The sequence below is a fragment of the Ixodes scapularis genome, unplaced genomic scaffold (assembly GCF_016920785.2).
Source record: "Ixodes scapularis isolate PalLabHiFi unplaced genomic scaffold, ASM1692078v2 PGA_scaffold1__304_contigs__length_218370807, whole genome shotgun sequence".
Lineage (NCBI taxonomy): Eukaryota > Metazoa > Arthropoda > Arachnida > Ixodida > Ixodidae > Ixodes > Ixodes scapularis.
In genome coordinates, this window is record NW_024609846.1 from 24,825,724 (window position 1) to 24,846,398 (window position 20,675).

Sequence of the window (20,675 nt, forward strand, 5' to 3'; positions counted from 1 at the left end):
ATCACATGCTGTGGTTTTTCTTGGGTATAGTCAGGTTTCACTTTGCTAGCGTAAAGAAACTTCTGTACTCCGGTAAAATCCGACGCGTTTCTTCTCACTTATGCCAGGGGAATCAATCTAAAATCAACAAATGAAAAGTTTTCTAAACCTTAAATTCGCAAGTCGACAGAGCTGTCGACTTGCGAATGCTGAATTAAGTTTTAGCCCCTCGGACATCAAAGAAGACGAAACTTGGAGTCTTGTATTTTTCTTTCTTTTCTTTTTGTAGGAATCTTGGACTCTTGTATTTGTTTTCCTCTGCTTTGTGTAGGGTCTTTTCAGGGGAAAACTTCATGTAGCCGATTCCGGTGCGATGAGGTTCTTTTGTCCAAGGATAGCGAATGTCCAGTTTCAACCTGAAAAAAAAAGAAGAAATATTTGTACTTCGACGAATGTTCTTTTCTAGCAAAAAAATAAAAAAAGCGAAAACTTTGTTTTGGGCACATTAAGAAAGTGAACGGATTTTAATTTTAATGTCCCCTTGCACATCACAGCGAATACCACGTGCAGTCACTGAATCCTTTGCATTATACCCCGGCCACATGGCAAAATTTATGTAATTTCGATCGAATTATATTACGAGGTTGACAAATCAGTTTGCAAGGCTCGTATAATCCCTGAAGACCGCGAGCTAATTAATTTTCGCATTATTTAATGAAAATATATTAACTTTTCCGTGTGGCAGGGGTACCAAACTTACTATTTAGTATTCACAGTCAACTACGTCATTTTACCATTCCTTCCCCTTTTCGGGATGAGAACAGAGTCGCAAGTGCCCTTGATTGGCGACCTTGTGAACACATTCCTGTACTAGTTAATAGGATTAATATGGCATCGTGTTTAAATGATTGAAATGCACCGAACAAGTGTAATTCTATAGATTTAGAGAACTTCCGCTTTTATAACCAGTCGTCACCTTACACGATGACATGCCTATGTCTATTATAGAAGGTTGCTCTTCTTTACTCGCACCTGTTTCGATGCAGATTTTTAACTTGGCACAAGGGCATTTTCTCGAGCTTTGGAAAATCTCTGTAGTCTGTAGTTGCTCCCATTTTTAAAAACGGTGATTCGACATTGGTTCGTAATTACCGTCCTGTGTCATTGTTATGTAGTTTTGCAAAAGGTAATACACAAGCGTGTTTACTTTGACCTTAGCCCAATGATATCTGCATCTCAACACGTTTTGTTTCTAAGGGAAGTCAGTTGAGTCAAATGTATGCTCGTTTTAAAGTTACTCTGCACCAGTGGTGTCAAGGAGACGCGATCTTTATTGACATGTCGAAAGCGTTCCAATACGTATGTCATAATTTACTGCTACAGAAGCTCGGCTTGCATGGCTCTCGAATCGGTCGTCGTAACTCTGCGCATTTCTGATAGCTATTCCGACGAGCTCATATCGTTTTCTGGTGTACTCCAGGTATTCATCCTGAGACCAATTTTGTTTCTTTCGTTTGTAAATAATCTTCCTTCCTGTTTTACCGATGCAAGTATTCTTTTGTTTGCTGATAATTTTAATTGTTTTATAAATGTGAAGTCATTATCTGATTGCTCCCTTCTGCAAGCTGACATAAAACGTGTTTCTGAATTGTGTGCCAAAAACCGCTTGCTAATTTAACCCCCGAAAGACTAAATAAAGTGTGTTATCTAAAAAGCGAGACGTGCTTTATTTTTATACAGTATATAAAATCCAGGAGGGGCCCCGATCCATCGGGTTCCTTTTAACAAGGACCTCGGTTTATCCATTAATGGAAGTTGTGGAACGAACACAGAATTAGAAATATTTGATGAACAATTTCGTGAAACATTTCGCTGGCGCACAGTAGAACAAAATTGGATCCAATTTAAAAACAATTTATCCTTTTTAGACTGGGAACATGTACCCCTGGTTAATATTAGAACCGACGGACACAACCCATGAATAGGCCACAAAAAGAAGAGGTTATTTAAGAGAGTTAAGCTATCGCCCGCCATTAAGGAGGCACGGTATAAATATGAAGAATGTGAAAAATTATACAGACAAGAAACTGCGAAAGCTAAATCGAAATTTTATGAAAAAGACCTATTAAAAGTATTGTCCGATAATCCCAAACAGTTCTGGAATATGATCGATCCTAAACCTCTCACCCCTGTCATTTTCACTAACATCGAAGGACTGGCTTTAACTGACAAGCAGTGTGCTGATTTCTTAAATAAATAGTTTTGCTCTGTATTTACCAAAGAAAACCCTAATACTGTCCCGGAGCTTCATATTCCTAATCACCCACAAATGGAAGTGATTACTATCAACCCGTTCGGTGTTTCAAAAACCATCGAAAATCAGAAGCTTTCCTCAAGTACAGGGGATGACCTCATCAATGCCAAGATTCTATTCAACACTGAACACATATCATCTCTCTTCCTGTCTGACATTGTCCGTGAATCCCTTGCTTCTGGCTACATTCATCTTGATTGGAAAATCTCCCGTGTCATCCCTACACATAAATCCGGAGACCGAAATTCACCTGTTAATTATCGTCCCATATCGCTCATTAGTATCCCATCCAAAATTTTTGAACACATTATATTTTCAAATGTCATAAAATATACTGAGTCCAATAACCTTCTGAACGTTAATCAACATGGATTTAGGAAAGGCCTATGATGTGAAACGCAACTCCTAGAATTCGTACATAACATTGACTCTAACCTTGAAGATAAAGAAAAAAAAAAAAAGAAGTCGATGCCATCTTCCTTGACTTTGCAAAAGCCTTCGATAAGATACCTCATAATCGTCTTTTAACAAAACTTCGAATTTTAAAATTTATCCCCTTATCATCGCCTGGATATCAGAATTTCTTCCTGGTCTCTCCCAATATTGCCGCGCGCCAAGTAGGCAGCGCGGCCGTAGCCTAACGGTTATCGCGCTTGCCTCCCACGCGGAAGGCCAGGGTTCGATTCCTGGCCGCGGCTACGCATTTTTGTTTACACTGTAGTGTGATGTTCTGGTGAATTCGAGAACCGTCTAGCTGATTCGAGGTTAGAATGTTCTACGCGTCGAACCTTCTACATCGAATGCTCCAGAAGCCAAAGCGTGTACAAAAGCGGCTCCGCCTGGCAAGCAGGATTCAGTTTCGCCCCAGCGTTCGACTCTGCTGACACGCCGACTTCGACGCCCGCGACGCTCTGTTTCCTTCTTTATTTTTGGCACAAGTTCGCCACATTAAACGTTTATTTATTTCTGTTTATTTCTTGTTTATTGGTCACCACCCGTGACACTCTGGTGGAGGTGAGGGGTACCACATGTCCGTGCAGCGCTGCCCTCCAAGTTCCCGCAGTACAAGTCCAAACCCAAGCTCCGGAGGACCCGACGAAGACCAGATCGAGACCCGATCAAGTCGCCGCATCCGAGGTCTACCCCCGGAACACGGACCTCTGCCACCCACGACCAAGCCGAAGACGACGATGGCCAACCAGGCGCAGACCCCGGCCGCTTCTGCCGTTGTGTACCTGCCGACCGCACCCAGGACTCCAACGCCTTTCCACGGAGACGTCCACGAGGACGTTGAAGGCTGGCTGCAACACTATGAACGTGTAGCCCGCCACAACGGATGGACGACTGAACAATGCCTCCACAATCTCTACTTCGCGCTTAAAGGAACTGCGAGGCATTGGTTTGAAAACCACGAAGCGTCCTTCACTACGTGGGAGTCCTGCGCCGCGGAGTTGAAACGAACGTTCCTCAACCACCACCGTCGGCAGCGAGCGGAGGACCTTCTCCAAACAAGGGTGCAGGGCCCCAACGAAAGCGTGACCAGCTTCGTAGAGGATGTCATGCGCCTATGTGCCCGAGCCGATCCGGAGGCAGCCGATGAGAAGAAGCTTCGCGTCCTCATGCGTGGCGTGAAGGCTGAAATTTTTGGGGGCCTTGTCCGCCATCCCCCGACAACCGTCGACGGTTTTGTGACTGAAGCCACTAACATCGAGCGAGCGCTCTCAGCCCGAGCAAGCCATTACCATCGACTCGCCGGCGTGCCTGCTCCTCGAACCGCCGCATCTTTCCGACTAGACCTGAACGCCACCGGTGTCGACGGCCTTCGGGAAATCGTCCGCGACATCGTCCGGGAGGAGCTCCGGAAGCTGTTGCCTGCTGCCAACCAACCGGCTGAGCTGTCAATAGCCGAAGTGGTGCGCGAAGAAGTCCAGCGGGCAATTCAACCGGAGGCTCCTGCCTGCGTAGCACCACCCGAAGAGCCCGCCCTGACTTACGCCGCAGTGGCCCGACGGCCACCGCCTCCTCCTCCAGCCTATGTTGCGGCGCCCCGACGTCGTTCTCCTGCGCCGCAGCACGACCACCGCCGCGACGACCAGGTGCAGTACGCCGCCCAAGAGCCCCGCGCACCCCGGAAGACCGACGTGTGGCGAACGCCCGACCGACGCCCACTGTGTTTCCACTGCGGAGAAGCAAACCACACCTACCGCCAATGCCCATACCGACGACCCGGGCTGTGGGGGTTCCACCCAAACGACCCGCGCCCCCGGTATGGTGAACGCCCTCGGGAGATCGACGAGTACCTGCGACGACCCCAGTCACCCGAGCCTGCGTCCCGCCGAGAGTTCCGGTCACCGTCACCGCGACGTCCAGCTTCGCCAATGCACCGACCCCGACGTGAAAGCCTGTCACCCCTCGCTCCTCGCCGGGGAAACTAGGCGCGGCGACCCCTGGAGGTGGAGTTGCCAAAGACGACCGACGCCAAGATCCTCCACAAACGTCGGAGGGCCTCCACTCGAAGGCTTCCAGAGATCGAAACGACGCTCCTGCAACGGTGTCCAATAACCTAAACGTCGTCATCGACGGCCACGACGCATCAGCGCTCGTGGACACCGGAGTAGACTACTCAGTCTTGAATGGGAGGCTCTCCCGCCGCCTTCGAAAAGTCACCACGCCGTGGGATGGACCACAAATACGAACCGCCGGAGGGCACCTCATCACACCAGTCGGGAGATGCACTGCTCGCGTCGAGATCCACGGTGAGACGTGCCCTGTGAAGTTCGTCGTTCTGCAAGACTGTTGAAGGGACGTTATCCTCGGAATGGACTTTCTCTGCGAGTATTGCGCCGTCATCGACCTCGGGGCAAACCAGCTGACGCTGCGAAAGCCTGTTTTACCGCCGGTGGAGACCAACACGACGTCAACCGCGATCCGAGTTATCGCCGACCATGTGAACTTACCGCCGCGGTCGAGTGTTTTCGTCACCGTCATAACCGACGCAGCCATGCACGGTGAAGCTCTTCTAGAAGGCAGCGTCCAACTGCTCCTTGAGAAAGGAATTGGCGTCGGACGAGGCGTAACGGATCTCCAAGAAGGACGTACAACTGTTTTTGTGACAAACTTCCGAGAGGAGCCGCAGCCCCTAACGAAGGGTACCACAGTGGGCCACATTGAGGAGCTTCAGGCGCCAGTCTTGGTCACCGCAATTTCCGTAGAAACCTCGTCGTCACAGCAGAACAGCGCGCCGCCGCCGCCGATCGACATTGACCCCGAGCTCCCAGCTCCTAAGCGCCAGCAGCTGGTTGATCTCCTCGCTGAATACCGTGACTGTTTTGCCACGTCGTCGAAAGTTCGCCAAACACCAATGGCGAAACATCCCGTTATTACCGACGACGACGCGCTCCCTGTCCACCAGTCGCCGTATCGAATCTCCTCAAAGGAAAGGAAGGTGATTCAGGATCAAGTCCAAGAAATGCTCGACGACGACATCATTTAACCCTCAAGAAGTCCATGGGCGTCCCCAGTCGTCCTTGTAAAGAAGAAGGACGGAACCCTGCGGTTCTGCGTGGACTATCGTCGACTGAACGCTGTGACGAAGAAGGACGTCTATCCGCTCCCCCGCATCGACGATACATTAGACCGACTGCGCCACTCCCGATATTTTTCATCGATGAATCCGAAGAGTGGCTACAGGCAGATTGAAGTCGACGAACGCGACCGGGAGAAAACTGCCTTCGTCACTCCCGACGACTGTACGAATTCAAAGTGATGCCGTTCGGGCTTTGTACTGCGCCAGCCACCTTCCAGCGTGCCATGGACACCGTGCTGGCAGCTCTGAAATGGTAGAGCTGCCTCGTCTACCTCGACGACGTCGTGGTATTTTCAGGAGATTTCGACGAGCACCTGAAACGACTTCGAGCCGTATTTCAAGCCATCAAGACCGCCGGCCTGTCACTCAAGCCAACAAAGTGTCGATTCGCCTATGGTGAACTTAAGTTCCTTGGCCACGTCGTGAGCAACAAAGGTGTTCTTCCTGACCCTGAGAACACCCGCGCCGTGGCTGCATTTACGCCGCCGTCTGACAAGAAGGCCGTGAGAAGATTCCTCGGACTTTGTGCCTACTACAGACGATTTGTGCGGGACTTCGCCAAGCTGTCCGCACCGCTGACACACCTCACGAAGGACGCCGTAAAGTTCGAATGGACAGACGAACACCAGCGGTCATTCGATGAGCTGAAACGAAGACTCCAGACGCCCCCGATTCTTGGCCACTTCGACCAGTTCGCTGATACAGAGATCCACACGGACGCCAGTAACACCGGACTTGGCGCGGTGCTTGTTCAAAGGCAGGACGGGACAGAGCGAGTCATCGCATACGCGAGTCGGACGCTGTCTAAGGCGGAGAGGAACTACTCTACAACTGAAAAGGAGTGCCCTGCTGTCGTGTGGGCGATAACAAAGTTTCGCCCATATCTGTATGGAAGTCCTTTTCGCGTGGTCACGGACCACCACTCGCTCTGCTGGCTCGCGAATCTGAAAGACCCCTCCGGACGCCTCGCCCGGTGGAGCCTACGACTGCAGGAGTTCGACACGACTGTTGTGTACAAGTCCGGCCGGAAGCACCATGACGCCGACTGCCTGTCAAGAGGTCCTGTCGAGGCCGGTCCTGCCCGTATCGAAGACGACGACGATGAGTGTTTCCTCGGCGCTTTGGACGTCAGCGACATGGCAGCACTCCAACGAGACGACCGTGAACTGCGAGCGCTCATCGAGCACTTAGAGGGACAAGCGAGTTCGGTTCCCCGTGCTTTCTTAAGAATCCTGCATACATTCTCCATGCGGCGAGGGGTGCTGTACAAGGAGAACTTCGTCAACAACAACACAGCATGGCTGTTGGTCGTTCCTGCCAACCTTCCAGACGAAATATTCCAAGGATGCCATGACGACCCAACGGCTGGACACCTTGGCTACAGCAGGACGCTCGCCAGGATTCGAGAAAAGTACTACTGGCCGGGGCTACCGAAGACCGTTCACCTATACATTCGATCATGCCACGAGTGTTAGCGACGCAAGAAACCGCCAACGAAGCCGTCAGGACTTCTGCATCCGATTTCTCCCCCGTCTATGCCGTTCCAGCAGATCGGAATGGATTTGCCCTTTCCCATCGTCAACGTCGGGAAACCGCTGGATTATCGTCGCCACCGATTATCTCACACGGTACGCCGAGACGAAAGCCCTTCAAGCAGGCACGGCTGTTGAAGTCGCCAAGTTTTTCATTGAGTCCATTGTCCTCCGGCACGGCGCCCCTGAAGTCCTCATCACAGACCGTGGATCTTCGTTCATGGCCCAGCTGACGCAAGAGATCCTTCGTCTCAGTGGCACCGGCCATCGTCGAACCACTGCATACCACCCGCAGACCAACGGGCTGACCGAGCGACTCAAGAAGACAATCGCCGATATGATTTCTATGTACATCGACGTAGAGCACAAGACGTGGGACGAGGTGTTGCCCTACGTCACGTTCGCCTACAATACGGCGGTTCAGGAGACCACTGGATTCACCCCTTTCCAGCTGGTACATGGTCGGAAGGTAACGACCATGCTGGACGCAATGCTGCCCTATGAGCCATCTGACAATGAGAGCGACGACGCCCAGGCGGTTACTCAACGCGCCGAAGAAGCCCGCCAGCTCGCCCGACTCATGATTCAAGACCAGCGACGCGTCGACGCGGGCCGCTACAACCTTCGTCGCAGGGACGTTCACTTCCAGCCCGGAGACAGCGTGTGGGTGTGGACGCCCATCCGTCGCCGCGGCCTCAGTGAGAAACTGCTGAAACTGTACTTTGGACCCTACAAGGTACTTCGTCGCCTCGGCGAGCTGAACTACGAGGTGATGCCCGACGGAACAAGAACATCATCACGCCGCCCACCACGACCTGAAGTCGTCCAGGTCGTGCGCCTAAAGCCGCACTACGCTCGATAGGACTGTGGATTTTATGTGTTTCAAATGACTCTTTAGTTTGCCGTTTTTTTATGTGCTTTGTTTTGTTTTGTGTTGCATCGGGGCGATGCATTTCTTAAGGGGGGAGTAATGCCGCGCGCCAAGTAGGCAGCGCGGCCGTAGCCTAACGGTTATCGCGCTTGCCTCCCTCGCGGAAGGCCAGGGTTCGATTCCTGGCCGCGGCTACGCATTTTTGTCTACACTGTAGTGTGATGTTCTGGTGAATTCGAGAACCGTCTAGCTGATTCGAGGTTAGAATGTTCTACGCGTCGAACCTTCTACATCGAATGCTCCAGAAGCCAACGCGTGTACAAAAGCGGCTCCGCCTGGCAAGCAGGATTCAGTTTCGCCCCAGCGTTCGACTCTGCTGACACGCCGACTTCAACGCCCGCAACGCTGTTTCCTTCTTTATTTTTGGCACAAGTTCGCCACATTCAACGTTTATTTATTTCTGTTTATTTCTTGTTTATTGGTCACCACCCATGACAATATGCCGTCGCAAATAACTAAGAGTCATCTCGATCTAATGTAACATCGGGCGTCCCTCAAGGTAGCCTCGTATGGAAATCGTATATATGGGGATACCTGGCCATATCAAATATTATATGATGATATACGCCCCATATACAGCCTTATCTGGCGTATATACAGCCTTATCTGGCGTATATACAGCCTTATTTGGCGTATATACAGCCTTATTTGGCGAGTACAAAGTCTTACCTGGAATATATACAGCCTAATCTGGCGTATATGGCGCCTTATATGGCATATATACAGCCTTATCTGAGGTATATACTGCTTTCGTTATCTGGCACATGTATAGCTTTATCTGGCGGAAGGCTTTCAAATTATAAAATGTTAAAAAAACAAGCAAACAAAAGGTCTTTGTTAGCAAACTGTGAATGACTCATTGTTCGCGAGCTAAATGTCAGCACACATAATCCCAAACTTCAGCTTTGGCCAGCTTAAGTTTGGGATTATTTGTGCTAATTTTCACGAGGATTTCAGGGTAGCTTAATTATTTCGAAGTGTTAACATTACGTCCGAACAGACCATTTGCTAAATCCCCCAAGCGCCTCGGCCCGCACTCGAGGAATCAGGGGAACGATGTTCCTTTAGCTCCCCAGTGATCGAAAATTTCGACCGATTCTATGGTTACACAGTTTTGAGTGTAATTGGGAGTCACCCTGAACAAGTGTCGTATAGAACCCAAGGACCTGTCATATGACTTTTAGAATATCTCGTCAATGTCAGTACTGTGCATTCCGTCCAACCTTCAACCTGGATGAGCTGCAGACATATCTCTTACATTATCATCATTTTCGTACAGCTTCAAAGACGCTGCAATTAAGTTAGAAACGCTAAAAATGCTACAAACAGCTCCGATGACTCCGAGCTAAATCCAGGTTTTGGTTGTTGTGATTTCTCGGCTTTTAAGTAATTCCTGCTAAAACAACAATCACGAGAATGATAATATTGAAAGAAATTTCTGCGGCTCAGCCAGGTTGAAAAGTGGATCGCATGCACAGTATCATAAACGCTGCCATTGATGAGAAATTTTAAAGGTAATATGACAGGTCCTTGGGCTTTATGGGACGATTGTTCAGGGTGACTCCAAATCGCACTCCAAACTGTATAACCATAAAATTGGTCAAAATTGCCAATCACTAGGGAGCTGAAGGATCACCGTTCCCATGATTCCTCGAGTGCGGGCCGGTGCACTTGGGAGGATTGTAGACAATAAAATGAAATAAGGTGCTGATTTCAGGCTTGTGTCCTTCTTTTGATATGCCTGGACAGATCTGGAATTTCCATATTTAGCCAGGTCTGAGATTTCCATACCTGGCCGTGGATATCAGACTATATTTGGCAGATATACCATATCAAGTTATATGAGGCGAATTTTCGATATGGGTGCCATATCTGAAATCTTCAGATCTGGCCAGATATAATTCTTTTGTAAGGGGCGTACTGGGACCACTCCTTTTTCTAATCTACATTAATAATCTCCCTCCCTGTGTCTGTTCCACTATCCGCCTTTTTGCCGATGACTGCGTAATTTATCGCACAATCACGAATACTGACGATCATTCATCCCTGCAAACCGAATTATCATACATTGCTCATTTATGTGACAAGTGGCAGATGTCCCTGAACTGAGATGAATGCAAAGTGCTAACCTTTTCTCGTATTTTATTCTATCCTCTTACACCTACAATATTAACGACACAGTATTCAGTAGTGCTTTATCCTACAAAGATATTGGTCTTCATATAACAAGCGATTTAACATGGGTCACTCATATTTATCACATAATCACTAAGGCGAATAGCGCACTGGGTTTTCTACGAAGGAGCTTAAGACTCGCCCCCCTTTAAAGTGAAAGAGATCGCGTACCTAAATTTAGTCCACTCAAGGCTAGAGTACGCTGCATCCGTATAATCCCCATGGCAAAACTACCTCAGACGAGAACTAGAAAGTGTGGAAAATAGAGGTCTGAGATTTATTTTTTCTGGTTATTCTTTTTACACTAGTGTTTCTGGTTTGCGAGAGCGAGCGAATCTTCCTGAGCTCGCTTTAAGGTGGAAGATATCTCGATTGACTCAGCTTTACAAGCTCTAACACCTCAGCCCTACGGTTAGAAAAAGTTTACTCCCACGTCCCATTTCGTTTTTCCCACGACTAGACAACAGCTGTAAAATAGAGCCCATATTTGCCTCCACCGCCTCCTACACCAATTCGTTTCTCCTTTTGACAATATTAGAATGGAATGCTTTACCTGATAACATAGTTACAACTGACAAGGGGGACGTATTTAAAAAAGCTACTAGGTGAACACTTAGATCCCTGTGTAAACGATGCTGAGTCTTAGCATGTTAATAACCTGTATTTAATTTTTTTTTTATTTTTTAGCATTTATTTGTCTTTTTGTTATCGCTGCTCACGGGTTTGTATTACGGTATGTTAATATATTGAAATATCTAGTTTTCCATTCCTTGTGTCGCTGCTCACGAGTTTGTGTTACTGTTTCTATATTGAACTTTTTGTTTCCCATCCCTTGTGTAATGCCCTGTAATGGGGCCTTTAAGGTATTATGAAATAAATAAATAAAATAAATGGAAGTTGTCGTTTGCCGTTTTTCTCCGTCCCTTGTCCCTTTCTCATATTCAGATCCCTTAAAGGGGCACTGAAGTCCTTTTTGAGAATGGTCGTTTTCGATCTTATATTGTTTAAAAGGTATTAATTCGCGCATATACCAAGTACTATATAACAAAACCGCCTATTCATCTCAGGGCAATAGAAAAACATGGGGACTCTTTTTTCTCGCGGACTACATTGTGTGGACCAATCAAAGACCTACAATACGCCCGGATTCCGAATAATTATAACTCGTTTTGAAGAGAGTTCGGTAGGAAAACATCCGGATAACCACTTTACTCGGAAGAAACTTATTCCCAAAATGGACGTGTCGCGATCTTTGAACACGCTTTTAACCAGGAAATAAGCTACGCACGATTCTAATTTCGGGATTTTTGAGATACTTAGAGCGTCTAGATTGAGTTGTCACCACAAAAGGACGATCTCAGAATCAGCTTCAGTGCCCCTTTAACAACACGCTCGTTCTTTACGTATCCATCTATAGTTTACTGTCCTTCAATACCCAGGTGCCTTTAATCGTTAGCGCAGCACTTAGTGTGCAGGGAATGATTTCACGATTGTGTCGGCAGTTTTCTACGCCAACTTACATGCTACACTTGTTTAAGACATTAGTGAGGTCAAGATTAGAATTTCACTTTATCATTTGGATTTTCTTAACTTTATCACCAGCTGTTGCAATTAAAAATATACAAAATCGAAGGACTAGAATTGTGTACGACCGTTATATTGGAAGACAATATTTTTACCACCATGAAACCTTATACTTGTTCAATTTTCGTCGCACAAGCTTGCGGTGTGGAGACAATACAGACAATTTATATTCATTGACGAAGTTGTACACGGTTGAAGTGAATTCAATTGATTTAGTGCGTTTTTTAGACTTTCATGTCCCTTCAAGGGCCTGCAGGAATGTGCCAACTTTCTACCCATCTTATATATGTCTTCTGTGTCTCCTTCATCGAGAATTAAGGCCCATTTTGATATTTTTCTTTGTTAATTCTTACCAGTTTATGCTTCATGTGCGTATGTGGATGTTTTCGAACTACCCATTGTAAGGCCGGTTTCGTGTAGCTTTTTCACTTTCTTTTTCTATTGTTTATATTCTTATTGTAACATCTATTTTAATGTTTGATGTAGTGCGGTGTTTTAGTTTGCTTTGTGTGCACCACATTATGGACACTAATGTTGTTTGTGGGAACGTAAAAATAAAGATTTATCAATATTTTAATATTAATGTTATTATTAACAACATTATTAATGATATTACCATTATTATTATTGTTTTATTAAAAGACAAAACAAGAAGGAGCAATCTCAATGGCAAGGAGTAGAGTCTACCAATTGCCACCGAGATTACATTATATTACTAGGGCAAAAGAAAGAACAACCCCTTTGCAGGTTATCCTTAATAATGAAAGACCAACAAGGACTACACTCACTGACAGCTTAAGAAACCCAGACGTGCGTGGTTCGAATGCCTAATTCTATTATCCCTGGCAGCCAATGAGATTCCGATTTTTGCCGATAGGGCGCCGAAAGACGAGGCATTACGCGAGGAGAGCGAACAGAAAAAGCAACACCCTATTTAGGCTATCGGTAACTATATTTACCGAAAGTTGAGGAAACGTCGGGCGGGATATGTGCAGAGCGAAAGTTCGTCTGCTCCTTGCACACGGGTTGCGATGGTGTCAGAACGTCAAACTTTTATTGGCTAATAGAAACGAAATAGCGGGTAGAACTCTAGGCATCTAGCATTGAGGTCTACTCACTATACTTCCAGTCGAAACCGATCAGAACTCGGCGTCGTTCTGACGTCGACGCAATCCCTGCAAAAGAAGCAGACGGGTATTCCAAAAAGACCTTCCGCTGTAAAACGAACCGGAAAAATCGGCGCCTGCAGTAGAGGGCTCACCCGTTTACAGAATGTGCAGAGCAGGGCAATTTTAACGTATTCAAGACGTATTTTTGTTTCTACAAAAAAGAAAAAGAAAGCAAATAAACCTTCGAAAGTTAATGTTGACCGCGTTTGCGGACGACCAAGTTAGCGACGCTGTTTGATTGTGGCGCCATCTACCGATAGACGCAGCGAGCAGACGGCGCTTTCCGTTGTCTGATCGCTGCGTCTATCAGGAGAGGGCGCCACATGTCGCCGACTCGGTCGTCTATCAAAGCGGCCGACCTAGACTTCGGCAAGTTTTTTTTCTCTAATCTATTCCAGGTACAGTACCACGCGTTCAAATATCACGCGACAAAAATGACCTTCTCAGTGCACTTCGGTGAAGTTTTGTCCTTTTTGCGCGCAGGCGCCGATATTTCCGGCTTGTTTTACAGGCTAATATCCGATTGGGACACCTTATAGTATGATCGCGCTTCTACAGAGAACTTCGAGTGCATCGCAGGACGGCGTAGATGCAGCAGCTTTGAGAGTGTGGACAAATGGTTTCATTCTAGAGCCAGCATCATTGATGTAGGCGTTACAGGAGAAAAAAAGTAACAAAATAGGTTACTCGTTAGCTATAAATAAAATAAAAGCGTTACCGAACTACGTTACCTCAAAATACAACGAATGCGTCACAATTATCGGTAAAAAGTACCGCACGTTATTCTTGCTGTAGTTATTATTTACAAGTTAAAACGCTGTAGCGTTTTAACGTTACATAAGCGCAATATTTAAAGAAACCTTATGTACATACAGAAACAAATCATATTTATTGTATCTTTTTTCAACGGAAACTCTTGGAAACCCACAAGGAAAAACGCGAAAAACGCATACCGTAAAATTCCGAGAGATGCCCCACTCCCGAAAGATAGCCCACCCCTATTTTTGACTTGATTTTCTAATTTTTTTTTTAAACACCGAAAGATACTTCCAGATTCCTAATAATAGTAGTACTGGGGTCAATGATGACCTCGGCGTAAATGCGTATAGTTAGCTATGGCGGAATATAAGCGGACGTTGCTAGCTGGGAAGTACAGTTATCTTGCTTCGTTGCCCCTCGCCACCATAACAAGCTTGAAGGGAACATGACCTAAAAATAGTAATGTTTTAAAATTTTCTTCATTGTACACCGAAAGTTAGGCCACTCCATATTTTCACCTGATTTGCTCTTGATGTTAGGTGGGTTATCTCTCGGGATTTTACGGTAATATCAAATGATTTGGCGGCTAAGAACACGAAAAAGGTATTTCTTTTAATGATGGGGAAGAAGATGTAACGTAACGAGCCTACCCGTTACTCGAAATAAGTAACATAAGTAAGTTATTTGTTTCTGTATTGAAAACGTAACGAGCACGTTACTGAGTTACCAAAAAAAAAAGAAAGGTACCCGTTAGCGGTAGCACGGTTTCTTGCAACGCGTTACCACCATCACTGACCAGCAGCCACGTCAACGAACGGTATACTGACCGGCGAGTTGACGTTCTACTTTCTCCGGAAGCAGGAGACAGCGTTGAAGTAGCACTTCCAGTACATCTTTCCCTCTCCCCTGCGCTGCAGCTCCATCTGCGAGCTGAAGCCTCCGTCGGCGTCGTTCTTGTAGGCCTTGAACAAGGGCTGCATCAGCTTGCTCAGCAGCATGGTGGACCGCTTGGCTGACGCCGTCTGCATCGGCACAACAGAGAGCAGGTCTCGTGAGCTCGCTGCAGAGGTCCGCCGTCACGATACATGCGGAGAACTGATTACAAATCTATTCAAATACAACATATCTCTCTCTCTTTCTCTCTATCTCTATCTTTCTTTATACTGAATGTCTCCGAAGAAAAGTGTATTTTTCATCGAACCATGAAACTAACTGTCGCAGAAGTCTCGGCCGAAATGTAGCACTAGGGGTCCGGACCAGAGCCTAATGGTGCAGAGCTTGCCGTCTTCTGATTCCAGAGTTATAAACGATTTTCCCTGGAAATGTTTAATGAGGAGAGCAAGTCGTCTGGTTCTTGCGCAGGAGTGGCAGTGACGTCACAAGGACGCCGAGTTCTTATTGGCGGATTAAAAAAAATAGTGGGTGGACCTCGAGGCATCTACAGCATTCGGGTCTACCCACTATGTTTTTCAATCAGCCAATCAGAGAACTCGGCGTCATTCTGACGTCGCCACAATTCCCGAGCAAGAAGCAGACGACTTGGTCTCCGCATAAGAAAATGGTGGCCGACGAAGCCCATTATACATGGAGATGATTGGCACCAACTACCAGAAAAAGAAATAAATTTCTTATTAAAAAGTTTAAAAAAAAATCGTGTGTAACTATAATGAACCAAGTAACGGCATGATTTCTTACCCTTCGGCATGTGGTCCGGCCGGACCACGATACCTTTCGGTAACGATTAAGTGTTTGACCTTGCGTAGTTTATTTTCGCGGCTAAAAATAATGCGGTACTCTTTTTTTTTTTTCACATAGTCGAAATACATGTCTTATTTCATACATACTCGCTATGTATGGCGTGTTGCGACACTAGAAACCAAACTTGTTGCGCTTTATTTTTTTTTGTTGACGGAGTAAGTAGTATTTTATTTCACGGACCACGATGCCGTCATTACCTAACCGGATATGGCGACGACACAATGGCGTAATTGCACCAAGTTGTAGCAGACTACATATTGCAGATGCGAATCTTCCACAACCCCACCGCTTGGAGTGACGTCAGACGCTTTAGTCTGACAAATGACGTTTCCTGGGACGAACACTACCCACGTCCGCTGGGTGCAAACTCGTTTTCTCTGATATATGTCTGTCTAAGAGACGCCCGTGCAACGTAACACCGGCACCATAATTATCATAATAATTGTACTACGTATCACTATAACCACTACTGCAATCACCGACATCATCATCCTGGTCGTCGTCATCACTGACATCATAATCGTCGTCACTCCCCTTTCCAAATTTTAACAATAGCGATAGGTGCGGGGCACACCATACACTCGTGCCTTTTGGGGAAACACAGTAGTCTCATGTGAGACGACCTTAATTAATTAACGAGCAGTAGTTCTTCAAACGGCGGCACGCATCGCTTCTCCGCGCTCCTCTTGGTGTTCTGAGGCGAATGAACTCGAAAACAACACAGCTTGCTCCGCCCCCCCCCCCCCCCCCCCCCCGCTCCCCCCGAAAACGAAACCGAATTACCCGTTCATTACAGAGTGCAGTTCACTTCAAAGGCGCCTCGCGGACGCATCTGAGTCTTGTCTAGCGAAGAACATTCCGTGAGGTGACTTGAGATTTGGGTCAAAGCGTGCGCACCTGCCTTGTTCTCAGGTAACACCTGTTGGGTTAGTGAAATTGTTATGGTTGCCAAAATTCTTCGCGACTCAGCACTGCGATGGGGTTATTGCAGAAAAGTGGCACGAGGCAGTTTTTAAAAGTCGCGTCACGAGGGTCTTGCATCTTAGGTCCAAAATTAAGGAATGGTTGAAGGGCCCTCTGGTGCGAAAGTACCCTGCAGCCACATGAGGGTTGTAGCCAGGAGTTTTCTTTCGAGGGGGGCTGAGGTGGCTGGGATGTTTACGACTTGGAGTGCGGAGAAAGCTGAAGCCCCATAAGCCGCCCCCCCCCTCCCGGCTACGGCACTGCAGTAGCCAGCAGTAGACGGCAAGGAGCACGAGATTATTACCGAACTCCGACAACGCTTCGGCGCCTGGTGCAGCTCGAGCACGCACGCGCAGTCAAAGCACGTGGGCAGCCATGCAGCGCGTGCTGGGGGTTGAGCGTTCGAAAGACACGCCCTGCCGCTCTCACTCTGTCAGTCAGTATAGCGGGAAAACATAGAAAGTGCGTAGGCCGAAAGAGCTCTGAGGTTACCGGAGTAAAGGTCAGCGGGACGGCCGCACTATGTGACTGTTTAAAGGGCAATGAAGTCGAAATTAACGTTAGTTAAATGAGTTGAAATGCAATTACCTGACGCGTACAGTTAATATCTTTTTGCAGATATATTTATAACCTGCATGGGGAAGCCTCACCTTCGGTTTACCGCAGAGAAATGTCATCACTACGCCACTCAGTACGAAGGCGTACCAGCATTCTGACGTCACATAAAGGGGAGGGGCGTCCGTAAGCGCCCTTTATCGGAAGAGACCTATCTCACCAGGAGTTGCGCGACGCCACCGCTGCCGTGGTGCATTCTGGTACCGGTAATTCTCCCCAGCTTTCCGGCCGCGTCAATGCGTTTGGCCGGCGTTTGTAAATTTTCTGGGTAGCACGAGACTTTTCATCGGATGCTTACTCGCTGCTTTCAGTAGGTAACTTCACCTGTTCTGTGCCTGGGTGCTACAATAACAGCACCAGACAAACAGGCGACGAATTTTATGTCTTCCCCAACGAAAGCAGCCCCCGAAAAGAGTGGCTAAGAAAGGCAAAGAAAGCCGCACACAGCGGCAGGAAAAAGAGCCTTTCTAGATGTGTTTTGCGATTTGCTTCATAATTTATATGTGGTACATTGCAAGTTAGCTAAGGAGTGTAAGATTGCAGGGCTTGATACATAGTAGGGCTTGCTGAATTGCTCTGTGCGTTGGAATTTCCCTGCGCACTCGCTCCGTAGCTGTCTATCCGTTGATCTATTTAAATCGGGGCCTTCGCACTGCTTAGCGGCGGCCATATCTAATACACCTTTTGCCCAATGTATTTTGGTGGTTATCACTGTTATTGCGACGACACGTTTCAAGCAGAACTGTGCTTCAAAAGGTCAGGGCAGTCACTAAAGAAAGAGCAGGAATTCCTGATATGCATCACTTGAAATAAATCGACTTTCTCGAAACGTTCCCACGTGCCACTTGTTTTTTCCATTATCTGGTAGCGTCGGCTGAGTCTGGACGTAAGCTTAAGCAAATAATAGTACGTACAGTTCATTACGAAAAAAACAAAAACAAAACAAAAACACGAAAAAACCATTGCTTTAGTGAAACGCAGTTTTAGGGCCACATCATGTATAGCAGCAACGTGCCAGCGTGTTCTAGCTCGCCGTAAGAGATGACAAGAATTCGGTGGCAAGCGACATGAAGCTCTTAAGATTTGAGCAGCGCCCCTGGCTGGAAAATTGTGATATTTTGACGTTGCGTTTTCGTTGTGCGTCGCGTTGCATCCTCTGAAACGCTGCGTTAGAGCATCGTTATTAGACCGTTTTAGTATAGCGTTGCTGAATCTTACGTACGCAATACGCAATAGTATAGCGTACGCTAAAAATGACCTGCTGGGACCGAATTTAGTTGTGCGTTACGTTTTTGAGTGAACACCGCGCATGATCTTGGTCAAATTTGCTAGATCCGTAGAATTCCGCGTGCTTATAGCGCAACCATGCTGCTGGAAAGAAATATTGAAAAAGAAAGAGTATTTCAGATTAAACCAAGCCACAGCTGCCTCGTCAAGCGCGCTTTTCTGCGGGGTACTGAGGCTACGAGTACGAGTGCGTAGCCAAATTCGATCACGGAGCCTCCGTCAGTCGTCCCGTGGAAACGGCACCTTTTATCAATGCTATCGCGGAATGAAACTCACGACCCTGATGTCCAGTGCATAGCGAGAACTTCGGCGATTTCTTTTAGAGTCGTTCGTCCGTCGGCGATGAACTGTGGGAATAGGCTTAGCGTTGAGCAGGTCGCAGCGTCGACGCACATTGCGAGCGGCGAACATTTTCACTGTGCACTCCTTCAGCTGCAGGGCGATCTGATTCGACCGCGGTAGGTCCCAGAAAGAATCGCCGAGCTGAACACCACGCAATTTCATGTAACACAGAACTTTGAAAACACCACATCGCCCTTGCTGCGCCAGTCGAGGCAACCGCCATCTTGAAACTGGCGCTCTCGTTGGGTCCGAGACATCCGAGATCTCTCGAGAGCGTCCCGCAAGGCCCGCTAGCCAGCAACGCGAAATCCCCAGCGTTGCGTGCGTACGCAATATGCTAGCCCTTCTATTGCGTTCTGCGCATGCGCACTCACAACCCGAAATGTCCTTGCGTACGCAAAGCTATAGCGTACGGACCACTAAAACTGTCTAGTGACGCTGAAAGACGCTCCGTGGGTCGTGCACGATGGGACGCTGGGGCGCCGCTTATACGTCAGCATTAAATGATCGCGTCTCGCGGACGCTAGCAGAGGTACTCCTTCTATAGTCGCCTCTCCTGGACGCTACAGCGCCCCCTGGCCGAAAACGACTGGCACAGTAAGCATAAGTATGTGATTCAGCGTTTATGTGCAAGTGTCTGAGCCAGCATTTAAAGGGACGCTGAACCGAAAGTTCAATTTCGTAAAATAAGGCCGCAGAAGCGTTGAACGGGTCGCTACGAACTCTAAGACTTCACTCATACATCGATATCTCAAACCATAGCCTCCTATATACTGACAAAGCCTCCTTTACAGAAAATGTATAACTGACCAGATCTGAAGATTTCAGTATGACACATATAAAAATTGGCCACATGTACACCTTTCAAAAAAACGCTCCTAGGCCGTCGCCATGTTGCTGATGCTGACGCGGCTGGTGCGACTCTCGCGCCCTCTATCAGCTAGAAATTTTCTGCCACTCTCTTGGGCTGTAAAGGCCCGCTCAGCGCGGTTCTCTACCCACTTTTTTTTCGGTTTTGTATTCGACGTTTTTTTGCCTCTCTTGAAAGTTTCCATTTAATTTTTTTATGCGTGCTGCGTACCCTTTCTTTGTTATCTTCCATTGTGAGAAATAGGGCTGGTAAGTGCCTGCCTTTCAAGTTTTTCTGCTATACACGTTTGCAAGTCCGGTCTCAGGGCGCCGCCATCTTGCCCAGTGGGGTGCTCTTGGGCGCGGTTATAATCCGAATTATGACGCCTTAGCAAGGCTTCATAATCGGATTAGGACGCGTCCAAGCGCACCCCAGCGAGCAAGATGGCAGCGCCCTGAAACCGGACTTGCAAACGTGTATACATTCACGGGAAACGATGGAGGTGAAGGACGTCAAACGACCCTCGACACGATTTTGCGAACATTGTTCTCCTCCCTCTTACAGATAATCCGCGTAGAATCCTCAGTCCTCTCCAAAAATAGTTGCCCGGGTTAAGGTGGGAAACGGGTCAGTCGCGTTCGTTCATTTGCCTTGGTGTGGTTGTGAAAAAGGACGCTCTCCCCAAAACGTGCCCCAAAACGAAGTCATCTCGGATTCCGTCCGATCGTCAAGATGGGACTGTCGTCGACTGTGACTGTGTTATTTGAGATCTTTCTAAAATAATTTTTTTTTTCGGATAACGCTGCATCGTGTGGTACCCACGATATATTG

The 20,675-nt window shown here is 47.4% G+C and overlaps 1 protein-coding gene across 1 annotated transcript in view; it reads right to left on the minus strand.

Annotated features, from left to right (window-relative positions):
- Positions 1–244: 244 nt before the first annotated feature.
- LOC8023308 overlaps positions 245–20,675 on the minus strand; it is a 190,627-nt gene continuing 170,196 nt past the window's right edge. The window contains exons 2-3 of the mRNA XM_029970349.3: positions 14,857–15,051; positions 245–395 (exon numbers count right to left, since the gene is read on the minus strand). Coding sequence (XP_029826209.2) covers positions 14,872–15,051 — 180 coding nt within the window. The 3' untranslated portion in view covers positions 245–395; positions 14,857–14,871. The remainder of the gene's footprint in view (positions 396–14,856; positions 15,052–20,675) is intronic.